This window comes from Leptodactylus fuscus, chromosome 3, assembly GCF_031893055.1.
Source record: "Leptodactylus fuscus isolate aLepFus1 chromosome 3, aLepFus1.hap2, whole genome shotgun sequence".
NCBI classification, from domain to species: Eukaryota; Metazoa; Chordata; class Amphibia; order Anura; family Leptodactylidae; genus Leptodactylus; species Leptodactylus fuscus.
The window spans coordinates 219,109,784-219,127,195 of NC_134267.1; the positions used below are offsets into that span (position 1 = coordinate 219,109,784).

The 17,412-nt window shown below is 40.6% G+C and overlaps 1 protein-coding gene across 3 annotated transcripts in view; it reads right to left on the reverse strand.

The window, feature by feature from the left end:
• KLHL29 (kelch like family member 29) overlaps positions 1 to 17,412 on the reverse strand; it is a 748,452-nt gene that overhangs the window by 142,729 nt on the left and 588,311 nt on the right. For all 3 annotated transcript variants that reach the window (XR_012715345.1, XM_075269192.1, XM_075269191.1), the window contains exon 7: positions 8,415 to 8,553. Coding sequence is in view for 2 of the 3 variants with exons in the window: in XM_075269192.1 (XP_075125293.1) it covers positions 8,415 to 8,553 (139 nt within the window). In the remaining variant the exon portion in view is untranslated. The remainder of the gene's footprint in view (positions 1 to 8,414; positions 8,554 to 17,412) is intronic.

Genomic DNA, 17,412 nt, shown 5'->3' on the forward strand with positions numbered 1-17,412 from the left:
GTCTCTTCACATAACTTTCAGACCACTCAGTAATATTTATTTCTTAAACACTTCATCCAGGAAGCGACATAATCTCTTCCTCGTATTTGATTTTGTTGTAACCCGAAACGTCTCCCTGCTGTATATCGCCGGGGATAAATGCATTACTCTGGGTTTTTGATACGCATCAAGCTTTTAAGGGGGCAGAGTTCGTACAAAATCCTGTAAAGTAAGCAAGCAACTCCGGGAAAGAATATTTCATGAAAAATAATGCCCCATGAGAAGGGAACGCTGCAGCATTAAAAGGGTTACAGACAATTAGCGCCTCTCATTACGACTCTTACAGAACTATTTGCTGTAAGTGTAATCAAGTCAATTGCTACTTTCTTGTAACAACAGAGTGAACGGGGAATGACTGCACTCCTGGCGAAAATACCGCAACATTTCCATATGAGATTATTGAGAAAAAACTGCATTAAAGCAGACTGCGGAAGCCTGAACCTTAAAGGGGTATTTCCACAATAGATAGGTATGGCACGTCCACTGGAACCTGACCTGAATGGGAAACTCTTGCAATACTCACAACCGCCACTATGAGGAGTACGTCAAATGAGCACTGCATGTGGTCATTAGGAAACCCCTATTCTGATAGTCCAGAACTAAATTTGATCTTATGGCCAAGGATGGGTTCACATCTGCATGGAAGTCTCCGTTGGAGACTTTGTTGCAGAGACCGCCAGAACTTTTTTCTCCGTCACCTTCCGTTTCAAACAGCGGACATCCGAAAGAGCCCATTATAGTTCATGGGGTTCACTGGGCTCCATCTTTAACTGCTGTTTTAGTGGTCCGAATCTCCGTCGTTCAGGTCCCCCAATGGATCCAAACGACAGAGATCCGGCACTAGTGGGAACCTAGTGTAAGATATCAATTTAACAAAGTCGAAAATCCCTTTGACACCCAGAAACTGTAATGGAGAAAGCCATGTATATTGTATAGGGCATTTTCCAACTTTATACTCCCCTATAGGTGCCCCTACCCTCTTGCCACCTTCGACACACCAGCTGTTGTGAAACTACAACTGCATGCTCCATTTACTTCTGTGGCAGGTCCAAGGACAGCCCAGCAAGTGTGTAGCATAGTCCCATAACTGTTGGTGTGTCTAAGGTTGCAGAGCCCCCCACTGTGGGGTCACCTATTGTGTCAAGTGTCCTAATACAAATACTCCAAGTAACGCAATGAATTTGAGAATGTCCACTAACCATGGAGGTCTGATACAAGACCTCCCTGACACTAGTGGCTTGTGACAAAGAAACCTTCCCCCCTACTTATCATGGCCCAGGTATAACTGCCACCTCTGCACCTCCTATACCTATAGTGTCACAAGTTCTTAAGACTGGTGGAGACCCCAGCGGTTGGATCCCCCCCACTGTATGCCACAGCCAACTGGAGTCTTCGATGGATCTACAAGTTTCTGTCTAGACCAAAGTAACCACCTATTATTATGCCAAAGACTGACAGATGACAAACCAGCAAATTTCTAACCTGAGGAAGATGGCTTAGATTGGAATTGGGACCATGTCTGAAAAGCCCAGTGGCATACACTCTTTTGGTGTTTTCTTTATCCAAATCTGTTCAGCTATTCCAAAGCTATAAGCCCTTTTAGTGTGGATGTAGGTAAGAGTTTACAAGTAGTTTCTCTAGGGGTGGTGTCTTTGTGTCCTAAATATCAGGCAGTGTTGCGGCCCACTAGTTTACCTATTTTGCATAAACACTACAAGGGATTATAACTTTGGAATAGCAGAACAGATTTGGATACAGAAAACACCACAATGTCCAGGGTGACATCACCTGTCACATGATGTATGTCACAGGGCTCTCCAGATCTGGTCATAGGTCCTCTTAAAGGCCTGGAAGAATTGGACGCTGACATCTTGCAATTTTTTTTCTTTTTACGAGATGTATGAATTATTTATACCATACACAAAGTTAATATTTAAGTATTTCCTCATTTAGGTCTGAATTATTTCTATTTGCATTATATATAGATGAATTCATCATGAACTATTTAGTAAGCCACGCCACAGAAATAGCGGCCTGGGGAGGGGGGGGGGGGGACGAACAAAATGGAAATTGTAAATGTAAATCCAGGCTTCAAAGCCGTCTATTTAGGATGAAAAAGAGATGCGGGGTCAAGTATATTAGGGAAAATAATTATGCAAATGAGCTAAATATTATCACCAATTGATTCTTTGCTATGCAAATTTATATGGTTCCGTATGAAACCTCCAATCCCCACCGACATGGAATCTATGAAATGAAATCCTGTACTTGTTTCCGCGCATTTGTCGTGTCCCGCGGCCTCCTCCATCCCCGGCGCCGTAACACTGCCTTTGTTATTTTAAATTACTTTTTTTCTAAACTATCTTAAAGAATAAAGCAGAGTTAGATTTACTCTCCCAAATCTCTCATATTAAACTCAGAGCAATATCTGCAGAGAGCACGCGGGAAGACATTTTTTAATGGAAAAAAAGGCCGCGGGAGGCCGGAGTCTTCATTCCAGTTACTATTTGTCTTTGTGTAAGATAAATATATTGAGGCCAGTCTGTGCTCGGCCCTTAATAAATGTCTGCAGACCCGTACCATCTGTACCATTCTGCTCTGCTCATGGATATCTGCCATTGAAAGAACTATTCTATATAGTTTGGCTACCGGCTGTTCCATTTTATTGTCTTATATTTCTTGTTCGCGTAGAACAGATTGTCTTGTATGTTGTCTTAACTATATCACATTGCTATAGAATATTACATTCCATGGATCTCTACACATATCATTTCAGGGGTCAACTCAACACCTACACCCTAACTCCTTAGAAGTTGTTTGTGACGAGAATCCAAAATATCACCCAATTCCTGCAGATAGATAGGTTAGGGTCACCCGAATCAAGCTGTGTCTTCCTTTCACTTTTTGCATATGCAAATGAGCTGTTTGGAGCAATGAGGGTATTGTCACTTACCTCTTTGGAGCAATGGCAATGCCCCTTTTGTTCCAAAGAGTTCATTGTACATTGATTTGATCCTAGACTTAACCTATCTATCTGCAGAAAATTTACTAAAAGTTTCTTATTGTTTACTTTCAAGATTTACTAAAAATAAATTAAGTGCAATTTATTAAAGGGGTTATATGGGGAGCAATAATGTTTACCTGCTCTGGTTAAGCATTAGTACTAATAAACACCCTGGTTCTCGGAAACCCAAAGACCTTTGCAGCTTTGCAGCTCATTCATCTGCCTCTCTGGCTGATGCACTCAGTCACATGACTGACTACACTCTGTTCAATGGGCGTGTGGCCTGAACAGAGAGGAATCAGTGACATCAGTGAGAAATGGAGAAGCTGCAGGAGAAAGAAAAATTTAGTATTCTGTCCTCCCCAACTGCCCTCCACAAAAGGAAAGTTCAGGACTCCATAAATATAACTAATGGGTGTATATAATTAATAAAGCTCAACACCAGTATAGGGAATGCACCTTTAACCCATTTAATTCAAATTAATGGTATAGAGGCTATACAGATTGGCAATGGGCCATATGCCGTAATGGGCAGGCCCAGATGACTCTAATCTGCCTGTGATCTTCAGTTATATTGATAATTTGTAGGCCTAGTTGGGAGGACTAAATTTGTTTAAAATTTTAGATAAGCAAAACAGATACTGGAAAAAATTATTACAAAAAATGATGTTGGGATCCAACATAAAGTAGAGTATAATGATCCAAAAATAACATTTCACCTCAATGTGAAAAGGATCAGATTTAGTTTACAGAAGGTCACCTTTATTGTTAAAGAAGTTACTAAAAGTTCAAAAATGGCTGCTTTTTCCAAAAACATCGCCAACACCCATCTCCAGGTCACGTGTGGCGTTGCAGCTCACCCCCATTCAGTTTGTTGGCGCCATAGGGAGCAGGAAACAGCCATGTTTTTTTCATTCCTGGACAACAAATTTTTGTCAACTGTCATTTTTTTTTTTTTTACAAAGCCCCAAAAGTTCTTTGGTTGTCTAAAACTTTTCTGCCTTTTTACTTTATTTATAAGTAAGTTTCCTTTTATCCAGAAAGGATAAATCTTAAAAGTACTGTAAGAATAGGAAGAGAAAGAATAAAAAAAAAAAATATGTGCAGACAGAAGATGCAAAAAAATAAATAAATAAAAAATAATGGCATGTTAAAATAAATAAAAATAAAATAAAAAAAAGCCGGTCGGTATACTTTTCAGCATCATCTATCAAATTTTTCATTATAAATCAAAAGATGTCTCTCCCTCTCTCTCCTTCTTTGAGTTATTCAATCGAAATAATAAAACACAAATTCAAGCGTTCATTCATTTTTTTTCTTTTAGAAGAGACGTTATAAAGAAGACAGATGTGACAGCTTACTGAATATGCTAAAATTTACTTTCACGGATTCTTTAAACATATTCTCCATCTGGAACTTACTAGGTCTCTCAAATATTTTTTCCTCTACTGTGAACAAAAATGTAAAAATTTACGTAGAAAGAATATCAGTTGTTAAAGTTACATAATCTTAACAAAAACAGATTAGAATTTTTTTTTTTTTTTTATTAATGATGGTTTCTTAGTAAAGGTTTTTTAATTATTTAAAAATTATAAATTAAAATTTTTCATTTTTTTATTTTTGTGCTCATCAATTTATTACGAGATCTCAAGTCCTATTATTTTTATTAGAAAATTAAAATCATTCATATTTTGTTCGGGACAAAGGGACATCTTTGTGTGATGTGTTGGGGATAAATAGATCTATATTTTATAAAATTAATGAAATTGGATGTAAAAATATAAACTACAAAAAAGTGAAGATAATCTAATTTTGATTATTGATTTTTTTTGTTTCAGAGTACTAAAAACATTATAATTTTTTTCCCTGAAACATATTTTAATAATTTTTTTTTTTATTATTGACCATTGATATTTTCAGATCCCCTTTTTCCCAAAGTTAAATTCAAAATTCTAAGCTATTATTCTCCGTTTGCTCATTGTTCACTGTACATTTTGTATTTTGTGGAATTTAGATTTTTTTATTGGATCAAAATTACTTTTAAGCCTTTCTATGTAAAATTTTTAGACTTTTTGTCTGCTATGAGTCTTAGTTTAGTTAAAAATTCCCTTTACTGCTTTGTGGAAGTCAAAATTTAGGACTTTGCTGAAGGCATTGATGATTTCTATTGATTTAGCTTAAAATACTTTCACTACTTTTTACAAAATCAAATGGCGTGTTGTTTCAGGAGGAATTTAAGGCTCTATTAATCTCCCCCATATAGACTCTCCAGTCTCAGGTGACATCTCGAGAATCCATGCAGCTCAGCAGTGTCTATGGACTCGCCGCCGAGTCATACCACTGAAACCTACAGTTAGGGGGAGTTCACACGGAGTTACGTGCCGCGAGATTTGGCACGTAGACGCCACGTGACCCTTTGCGTGCCGTACACGCTCCCATTGAGTTCAATGGGAGCGGGGAGCGTATGCGTCGCGCTAGTTTGCGGCCGTGCATTTAATTTATGTTAAACATATGTTCCATTCACAGACATATCATATATACATATGTCAAAAAGTTGTAAACTTTTGTAAAGTTTGAAGTTACAAAAAGTTACCACATTTTTAGCCTACATTTTCTTGTAATCATTGAGGCTCCTCAACAAGCCCCTTGAGACCCCCACATTCCGACAATGGGTTGTATATTAAAAAATGGATTTGAGCTACCCTGGGTCTTTGAGTACTGTTCAGGATACAAGGGTGGTAAGAAGGATAAAGTAAAGTAAACTAAATGTGTGTTGATTATTTTTTAATATCTATATAGTGGTTGGAACGCTAATAAGAAAATTTTGGTTGCAAAAATTTTGGTGTCATTCAGCCACCATTAGAATGAAATAACTTTATACTGTTATATTATTACATTACAATGTAATATTGTGTTTGTTCTCATGTAAAATATGTAGTAAGCTACTATGCTCCAGTCCAATGCAAAGTCTGTAATAAGATTCCCACTTACCATGTGCTATGTATAATATTTTGTATATATTTTTTTTTTTTATTGGATCAAAACTTTTTATTGGATTATTCTATGGCCCCTTAGCCTTCAGGGCCCAGTAGCCACAGCTACTCCACCCAAAAATCTTCATCTATCGTTATCAGAAAATGCTAACCCAAAAAGGTAGTACTGATCACCACCACAACCACCCACCAAAAAAATAAAAAACAAGACCCATTCAAAGAAAAAAAAAATAGCACTGGGTTTTTCCATGCTTCATTAGTCCCCGATTGCAAAAAAACAACAAAAAAGTAGTTCTAGTGAATGTGATGATAACTTTAGTCTCATCATTGTTGACTTGTCTATTTTCCTGACCTTGCTCTTGTTAATGGTATGCCAATTCTGAAGCGCCCATTCCTGTGTTATTCCTCCTAAAAGTAAGAGAATAAATTGACAAATGGGTGTTGCCAGTTGGGTGTTGCACACTGTCCAATCAGTGTGGACTATTCTAGACTGCGTAGGAACACACCCCATTGACAAGACAATGGGAATGGTAACAACCAGTCGCCAATTTGTTCTTAAATTTCTAGGACGAATATTGAAGGAACGATGCAACAAAAATTTATTAAAAAAATTGCTCCAGAATTGTTTTTTTTAATGAAGAGCGCACACATTTACTAAAACAGATACAGTGTCTTCAAAACAGTATGTCTATCAAGGGGAAGGCAACAAGCAAACCACATAAGGGTCCACATAAGGCCCACTCTTCCAATTATTTGAAGAGGACCGGCTAGATAAAAGTACCAATATATTTTTTCGACTCTGGAAGAGCAAAATAACTGATGAATTTCATCCACTAAGTGATAAAATAAATTGAATTTCGAAAGCATAAACACAGAGTAGCGGGAAGACTTTTTTATTTTTTACAGAAAAAGGCTAGAGGCCTCCATCCATTATCTATGGAATAAGTAGCCTCTGTACTTATAAGTGATAACAACCATCAGGCACCGCTGTGAATATTATTAAGCCCCGGGTCGGGGGGAACCATCCGAACAGATGAATACAAAAATATACAAAAACACTACTCACGGAAACATACACCGGCCAAGGCCTACCGTAAGTATTGTCCACGCAGAGTTAAATGAGTATACAGTCAATGGTATCAGATTGAGTTTCATACACACATCTCTCTAGATCGGTCATAGGAACACATACAAAAACAAACAAAAATAGGGACCAGACGGGTCAATCTCCTGAAAGGAAAACGTCACTTCTACAGCGTTAGTTTATATTTATAGCAGTATTTCTCATAGCAAGCGACGGTAACATGAGGTCTTCGCGGCACACGGCTATCACCCGCCTGCTCTGGCACTCAGATCAGGGCCAATGCTGCAAAGCAAAGAATGCACGAGGGTTAATTTTTGAAGGCTTGAGAAAAATAGGCATTAACTCTATCAGCATTTTTCTACTCTATCGTGCTAGTCTGGCCCACGTCTTAGAAGAGGGATTTTTTTTTTTGTATATATCCGATATGGAAAAAATAAATAAATTCAAAAACATAAAACTGGGTAATGAGCAAATCTAAAAAAAAAAAAATCCTCAATGGGATATAAATCATAAAAAAAAATGGCAGATGACAGAAGCTGTCTACATGGTCTGACCTCACTGTCAGCGGCAGCTTTGTTTAGGCAGATATTACATTTAATTAATGGAACATGCGATTGATTTTTGATGCGATCTGTATTTTTTTTCTCCGCTAAAGACAATTAATTTGATGCGCGGCGTTTGCTCTAAGCTCCGCGTTAGAATAATGACAGCGGAATTGTTTTATAAATTGGCTGCAGAGGAAATTAACCGGGGACCTACGAAACACTGCCGAAGCCATCAATTAACATGGACTTTTAATGTCACTTATTCCAAAGGCCGTTATTTTGTTTCCTGTATTTTTTAGCTGTTTTTGTTGCTTGTTTATATATCGGCATGACGCTAACAAAGTCAGAACTACTTTCTAATTATGGTAATGCCGGGGGCCATGTGTTTAACCTTTAAAAGAGTCAGGCGGATGTTTTATCTTAGGCAGAAATGGGAAAAAAAAAAACAAAAAACCTTTTGTGTGGGTGGTTGATGCTAAACTTGGGCACCAGAAATAATTACTCGGCGGGAGTCTGAGGCAAAAGTATTCAAGGGTTTCAATTGGGAAAGTACATTCAAGAAAACTGGAAAGAATGGCTACTGGCTCTGTGACAAGGAGATTCATTCTTCACAGACCTGCAAGAGAGGGGAGGAAAAAAAAAAAATAAAAAAAATAAAAAATAGAAAAAAAAATAGAAAAAAAAAATAAAGCCACACATATGCGCCCTACAAAAGAACAGACCAGATCACAGCTGGAAGGGAGGCAAACCTTTTAATCAGGTCCTTGAAATACAAGCTGCAGGAAGCTAGAATATTTTGATGGACTTCAAACTCTTTTCCTTCAACAATAATTTTCAGGTCTGTAAACTCTTTCGATCTGCGCTGCTGGTTCAGTTCCTTCAACATTTCTGCAGAACAGAGAAGACAGACATTGCCAGGGTTCCAATTAAGAATGAGCTATGTTTTCTTTCTTTTTTTTTTTTTCTTTTATAACGTAGAAAATGAAGAATAAACAATTGAAGGAAACTGGGACAACCAGTGCCTACCGTAGTAACCAATCGTTTGCTTAGAGAGGGTAGACTGAGACTGGCCTGGGTATGCCATTGAGGTACGACTAGTGACGTCACTGCACCTGGTATGGTGACATCACTCTACTTATTATGTTAGGATCTACCAATGGAGTGGAAAGGGGCGTGTAGGCCTCCTCAGGTCTAACCTCAGTCCACTCTTGACTGTACCAGAGGACCTTTCACCACCTAGTACAGTTCCAACTCTTGGTGTCCTTCAATAGGCACTGCTCCACTGATTCTGTAACTGTTAAAATGCAGTTAAAAAAAAATTCTCTAGTCCCCACCATTCCTGAGCAATCAATGCTCTTATCTTCAGCACTCATTAGGCTCTCTACTGTCAGGTGGGTGATCCTTGACTCTATGCTCCAGTCTAGGAACACCCACCTGACAGTATAAAGTTTAAAGGGATCCTATTATTAGAATCCCTTTTTTGCTAACTAACACGTAGGCTATTCTTCTCCTACCTTTAGATGTCTTCTCCGTGCCGCCGTTCAGTAGATATTCCGTTTTCCATCTTTATGCAAATGAGTTCTCTCACAGCACTGGGGGTGGGCCCCAGCGCTAAAACAGCACTGGGAGCGTCCCCAGTGCTGCAAGAGAACTCTCCAACGCCATCTTCATCTTCTTCAGGAATTGGCCTCAACGTGTCGTCTTCCGGCCTGGCTTTCAATCTTGCACAATCGGCTCTGCCAGTGGGCAAAGTTGACTCCACCTGCGCGGGTATTTTTTTGTGGCCACTTACGCAAGCTCTTGTAGTAAGCAGCCTCAAAAAAATGGCTGCGCGCAGGTCCAGTCGGCTCTGCCCGCTGGCAGAGCAGATTGCGCATGCATAGAAGATTGAAAGCCAGGCCAGAAGACGACATGTAGAGGCTGGTTCCTGAAGAAGATAGGGACGGCGCTGGAGAGTTCTCTCACAGCACTCAGGACGCCCCCAGTGCTGTTTTGAGCGCTGTGGCCCGACCCCAGTGCTGCAAGAGAACTCATTAGCATGAAGACGGAAAACGGAATATCTACCGATCGGCGGCGTGGAGTAGACATCTAAAGGCAGGAGAAGAATAGCCTTTCTTAAGACTATTCCTATGTGTTAGTTAGAAAAAAATGGATTCTAATGATAGGATCCCTTTATTGGGTGCTGAAACTAACAGCATTGATTGCTCAGAAATGGTGGGGGCTAGAGAAAAAATTCCAACTGTTCAGGAATCAGTGGAAAGACGATGCAAAGAGTTGGAACTGGTGTTGGAGGTGAAACAGATTTGATTGGTTGCCTCAGGGCAGCACCTACACGTAAGTGCATGATGGTTGTCTTGGATTATCGCTCTCTCTACAGACACATACATAGTAACGTCTCTTTTACTCGGCAAGACTGAATGGCAAGATAGGTCACAGACACCATGTGCGAAATAAAATAAATCCACAATAAAATAAAGCAAAAATGGGCAGTAAGACACACAGCGTAATAACCTTAAAGTATACAATATACATACCAGTGGGAATGAAATACATTGTCATTATATTGCTATTGTTAATACATGTGGGGAGAAAAAAATTAAACAGAAAGAAATGTGGCAAGACTTTGAAACGCTTGTCCGTTTGCAAATTCTATTCAATGCTTTTGGGTCTTACCGGGTAAACATTACATTATGAGGCACAGTATGAGCAGGTTGTGTTTCAAAAGGATTAAAGACCTGTGGGAACAATAGATCTTGGCTCGCGTGTATTTGCAGAAAAGTTAATATTCAGCGTACATCAATGCAAGGCAATTATATTTAATGGAAACAATTATTTATAAACAAATCAATTACAGTTTGTGTAATTAATTTCTGGGAACAAACAATCCACCTCGACCAAATCAGATAAACAAGTGGTAGAAGAATTGGAAAGTACAAGGCTCCTTCCTCTAAATCATTAGGGGCCACAGCTCTCTAGAGAAGGGAAGAGTGGTAGGTGATGGAAGCATATGGATGACCTCATCATATCCAGTAACAAGTGAACGACAATAAGAGAACCTACCTTGGGTATTCCGCCTTGATGTGGAAGGCTTTGCCGGGAGATGGGTGATATCGGAGCAAAAGTGACAACAACCTAGCACATGGTTGCAATATACAAAAACTTTACCCAATGGTTGGTTTATTAAGGACGTGGTGGACAATATTATCTCTTTAGAAGGGCGACTGTCGGCCTTGGTTATTGTTCCGAAAACTCGATCGAAGATGGTCTCATTTTATCTTGGCCATACCGTATTCTACGAGGCTATGACATAACTCCGAAATAGGAAATCTGCGTGAAATCCCCAGTTGAGTTTCTTTAGAATTGACTGTAATGGTGGAGAAAATAAGTCTAGAAAGTTTTTTACTTTTAGAGGAAGGGTATTACAAAATGCAACTGATGTCTCAACGGGGAATTTCAGGCAAAAGTCCTACAATTCAAATGGTCCGTAGATATCATTATCCACAGTGGTCCTGTATAATGGTCCTTACAACATTTCCCTAGCCAATTCTCATTTTTTTCCACTCGGTTCAAGATTTGCCTTTTCTAGAGGTAGTATTGATGCTATGGGGCAGATTTTAGAACATATGGTCAGTGTTTATGGTGGCAGATTGTGCGAAGAGCTCATATTGTACAATGTCCAGCATGGTCGCAATAATTTAAGATTTAGTGTCACATTGATGTTTACTATTATTAGGCCCGGGTCACATCTGCGTTTCATTCCCCTAGTTCTGCAAACAGCACTTTTCATTCCGCATTTAAAGCGGAATCCGAACAGTCTATGGGGTACGTGGGTTTCCTTAGGTAACCACCTGTTTATGCGGATAGGTTTCCATTTTGGAGGTCCCCAAGTGGACTCCCTGAACGGAACCCTGAACACAGATGTGGCCTGGATACAAGTCAGTGTATTCTCAAAGGGTGACATCAACTTCATTGTAGTCAGACAAATATAGACCCCTCCATTACATCCATAAATAAATCAGACCCCAGACCAGACCTCTACACAAATACAGACCTCAGTCCAGATTCCTAAACAAGTGCAGACCCAAGACCAGAACCCAAATACATTCAGATCCAGGGCTAGACCACCTAATAAATACAGTACCCAGACCCTAATAAATACAGACCCCAGACCCCTAAATAAATTCACAACCTTGACCAGACCTCATTAATACAGACCCTAGACAAATACAGATCCGAGACCAGACCCAAATAATTCCAGACCCTAGACCATAGCACCTACATAGATGCAGACCCAAAACCAGATACCCTAAACAAATACAGACCTCAGACCAGACTGCATCAAGAAATTCAGACCCCCTAAATAAGTACAAACTCCAGTGGACACCAGTCTTCAATTTAGTCTCATAATTCTCTGCCACAAACAATCTCTTGGCACTGGCCCTGGTCCGCTCGCATCAGGAGGTTGTCTGGTCAGGACCTCTGTGAGTGAAGAAGAATATTGGCATCCAGAGGTTGTCTTGTCAGGACCTCCATGAGGGAAGGAGAACATTGGGATCAGGAGGTTGTCTGATCAGGACCTCCATGAGGGATCGAGAATATCGGCATCAGGAGAGTGTCTGGTCAGGACCTCTGCGAGGGAACGAGAACATCGGCATCAGGAGAGTGTCTCGTCAGGACCTCTGTGAGGGAACGAGAACACTGTCCCAACAAGAAGTCCAAAAGGCCTCCCGTGACCAACGGCAAGATGATTAGACAATTTCTAATAACAAAGTATCCCGTTTATTGCATTACCCCATGTATAGAAGGATGTCAAATACCTTCACTCCGAGATGGCCTTAGCAGCGATCACCGCACACGGGGTTAATTAAAGTTCTGAACATTTCATCTCTGCTTTTGCTAAGCTTTGAAAAAAAGTGAAGCAACAGAAATCTTGCAGTGTATCATTACAAAGCTTAGGTAAGTAAATGTCAGCCGGCGAGCTTATATATATTTAATGGAAACATGGCAGTGCCTGAAAGGCTAATTATTCTGTTGTGAAATGGGTCAGTGTACTCCGGAGAGCGAGGAGATGATGAGAACACTTGTGAAATAACAGCGCCTTTTGTCATGCTCAGAATGGAGCCAGAAGACTATTTCATCCTATGGGCTCCACGCGTTTTCATATTCTATAATCCTTTATTTTTTTGTGCCGAACGTAAATCAACTTGAATCTTGGTGTGAAATTGGCGGCTGCTTTGGTTTAACAAAAGCAATGATTCACTTTTTATTATTACAGAAGATACTTCAGTGTCTCGGCTCAATAAACAACACATAGTACAGTATGTACTAAAGTAGTGGATGGTGCGAGCCAACGGGCGGGGCGAGTAGTGTGCATCCAAAAACAAACAGGATACATAAACTAATAACAATATCCCTATGGGTGCAGAGAATGTATTCGTAATGGCTGACATCTCAGGTCAACAGGTGCCATATCCTTGAATGCAACAGAACTCTAAAAAAAATTGCCTATTTTTGAAACCAAGTTTTTAGGTATAAACATATTTTTTTAGAATTTTTGATAATTTTCTTTCTAATTTTTGGTGTCATATTTACAAAAATACTAAATCCTGCAATTTTTGAGGTTCACACTACTAAGGAAGTCTGTTATGATAGGGTTCGTTAAGAAAATAACAAGGATGTCTATCATAAAGGATAGTAATTGGCCGCTAGGGGCAGGGGTGAACCTACCTTTTTTGCCGCCCGAGGCGGACGACAGAAAGCCGCCCCCCCTCCTCCCCGGGAGGAGGGGGCGGAGCAGAGGGGGGTGGGGCGGGGTGGAGCAGCGTTAGCAGGCAGAGAGCAGGCAGGGAGAGGACCTGCTCTCTGCCTGAGCGTGAGGGGAGGCCACTGGAGCAGCGCTGCGTCCACAGGGCCTCCCCAATCCACCACTCGCTTCCCGTGCCGGGCTGCCGAGACGGTGATGCTAAGCCAGTCCAGGACAGCTTGTCCTGGACTGGCTTAGGTAAGCAAAAATGCCGCCCCCCCCCCCCCCCCCCCCGGGGCCCTGGCATAGCAGTCGCTTCAGGTCGCCTCATGGGAGGTGCGGCGCTGGCTAGGGGTGAGTTCACATCTGCGCCCGGTCTCCGCTTTGTGGGTTTCCGTCTACTGCCCAAGAAACCCTGACAGGAGTCGGAAACCCGGCAGTCGGTATCCGCCCGTGAGCGTCTTCTGGTCTCCACAGTGAAACCGTTTTACTTTTTAACCGGACACAAAGCCTTGCATGTCCGACTTTGTGTCTGGTTAAAAAAAAAAAAAAAACGGTTTCGCCGCGGAGACCAGAAGACGCTCACGGGTGGACACTTTGTAAACCCATTCAAATGAATGGATTTAAAAACTGACCGCTGGTTTCCGTCTCTTGTCCAGCTTATCGGGCAGAAGATGGAAACCGGGCGCAGGCATGAACCCGCCCTCACAGATATTAATGCGGATATTTTTTAAGTATAGTAAAAATGGCCAAAAATTTATCTGTTACCAAATACAGTCTTTTTTTTGGTTCTGCTTTCTCAGCATGCGAAGAAAAAAACAGACAACGGAAAATTGTTTTAAGCTAGGCCATTAATTTTTGATCATGGGAGGGTCAGACTTCTGACATTGGGCCAGGTAGCTGAGTGATCGGTTTATCATAACATAAGGAAGTTGTCCAATTTTCACATGTCCTTTAAAAGAGTTCAGGAATAAAAAAAATTGTCTACTTTATTTTAAAAACAGCGCCCCACCTTTCCAAAGGTTTTGTGTGGTATTGCAGCTCAGCACTATTAACCTCTAGGGAGCTGAGATACAACACCAGACAACTCTTGGACAGCTATGGTCCTGTTTCTGAAGAAGTCTTGTTGTTTGGACCAAGTACAACCTGTTAATGTTGCAACAAAAATCAGTCGAAATACGCAATCTGAAGGGTACGGCAACAACAGCAACCGCATCAATATTAATATGTATTAATGTGGCAATAACCCTGGGGGGCCGTCATCAAGTGATCTCTTATTGACAGATGGTCACCGGCTCTGTACTCAAAATCAATTTGTACCTCTTGAGGCTGCGTATACCATAAAGGCAAAAAAATAGATCGGGAGGACGCAAAAAAATCGATAACTTGCATAAAAATAGAGTACACGTAGCAAAAATAGTGCAGAAATCATCTAAGTCACATGTAGAATTGGGGAGTGGAATTTGATATAAGGCGTATATTAAAATTTTTTATAAACATTTTATATTATAAAAAAATACTTCTACAATGGGACGTAAATTTTCATCTTCTATGGTAAAAAAAAATGGCGGCTCCATATCATAAAAACTGAGGACTGTCATTCCTTGCCTTTCCTCTTGTCACGACTTATCCCAAGATCAATATCACGAGATAACCAGCTTTGAAAAAACATGTGATTTTGTTTCTACTATATGTAGACACTATCTACTTGTGGCCAACCAGTGGTCATGATGTGAATTGCAGCCCGTCAAGGGTTTGCTAGTTGATAACATTGTGAGAAATTGGAGTGTTTAATGAAATTTGTGAAAGGTAAAGGTGGACACATCTATATGGCACATTTGTTTTTGCCGCTTTTCAGGTCCGTATCCGTCTACTGTTTCCTCTTGCCTGGTATACAAGAGATGGATGTGCACTAGAGGTGAGCAAGTAGTATTCCATCGAATACCTTGCCCCTATAGGAATGCGTGTAAGCTGACGAACACCAAGGGGTTAAGCGCATCGAATATTCAAGGCGCTTAACCCATTGGTGTTCAGCCGCTTACACGCATTCCTATGACGGCGAGGTATTTGATGGAATACTACTCGCTCATCTCTAATGTGCACGTAACACCTCATCACCAAGATCTTATCAACATAGACAAGACATGGTTAATAGAAACACAATTACGTTCTTCGTAAACCTAAAGCTACATTTGCATTGATGAGAATAAATGTGGACAATTCGGAGCCAGGGCTTGAGGCAAAGATACACATATTAGGAGGAAGGAAATTGAATTTTTGTCATGATGACTGTAGTGAACAAGACCCGAACACGTTCCGAACACTGCAAAATTACCAGTCTGCGTCACCATATGTGTTCCAATAACCTAGAATATTGGCATAACATGGAATGATTAGGGCGTAGAATTGGGACAAATTTCTGTTTTGGGGAAAAAAAAATCAAAAATTTAAATTCAGCTTGAAAATAAAAACGTAACCTAATAAGGTCAACTTTTTGGATGTTTTTGGCCTTAGTTATTATGTATCTATTAGAACATGTATGGCTGCACGTAGGGAACGCTAAGAAGCCAGTAATGAATAAGTATTGGAAAGTAGGGAATTTCTCGGAGACTGCCTGGGGGACATCCTTAGGCTATGATACAGCTTATATCGACAGTGGGAGAGGAAATCAATATGCAGAAAGCAGTTTAGGGAGCAGAAGTTTACAAAGAATAAATGATTGGTGTCAAAGGTTAAGGCCCGTTCTAGCCGAGGATCTGCCAAATGTAGGAAAAGCCAGAGGCCTATTGACGTTCCTCCAAGTGTATAATAAGCTATTTCGAAAAGATGTAGCCCCCAGAATTCCCTGAGAGCTTGTCATATTTTCCCAAGACTTCATCTATTTACTTATAGGCTTTATAGTTATACAATAGCTCCATCAAACTAGAAGACAAATGTTGATTTTGGCCGGTTAAAGACATGGATATGGGACGGTCCTGGTTCCAAGGTTATAGAATCCAAACTAAAGAACCATAAAATCTTAAGCAAACACAAAAACATTTGACTTGGCTGTTAAATGGGAACATGGATACAACAATCGCATGAGGAATCAAGTCAAATATTTAAGGATACTTCAAGATTCCTCAGACAAGATTGCTCGGATGTCTGACAAATAGCAAGGTCGTCTAAGGTAATCTTCTGGACACTCCCATTACAGGTCCAGTAAAGATGTTTTATAGGTATTAGATAAGCAGAATATATTATTATGACTATCCCAAACCTAAACTTGTTCACTACAATTGGTTTACTACAGGGTTCGATTGGTCCACCAGAAATCCAAAGGATCCTCAAAAACACCAATGCCCAACTATGACTGGTTTTATGAAGTTATACTCTATTTGGCGTTGGACTTCATCTCTTCCATGTGGTATAAATATGCCCTTCCTTACCTTCGTCTTAGTTCAACTGAAACAAGACAAGGGGTGTATATACCTCTGGTTAAAACGGAATTTTTCCTGAAATTTTCCTATTGGCCCACTCAACTGACACCAAGCAAAACAGCAGAATCTGAAGAATTCTACCAAAAAACCTGCATGGGCACACGATCCCTTAAAGATGGCAACTGGAGAGATGATAACGATCATCTTCCAATAAAGCCTTATCCTCGTTATCCATCTCTCTGATTGCCATCTTTAAGGGAGTGTGGGCCCACACATTTTTTTTGGTAGAATTCTTCAGATTCTACTGGTTTTCATGGTGTCTATATACAGCGTTCCTTAGTGACGGCTGTCATTCATGCAGTGCCGCACCTCCCATGAGGCGACCACTTCAGGCGGTGCTATGCCAGGGCCACGGAGAGGGTGGCATTTTTGCTGACCTAAGCCAGTCCAGGACAAGCTGTCCTGGATTGGCTTAGGGTCACTGTCACTGAGCGGTGGATTGGGGAAGCCGCTGGAGCAGCGCTGCTCCAGCGGTCGCCCCTCACGCTCAGGCAGAGAGTAGGTCCTCTCCGTGCCTGCTCTCTG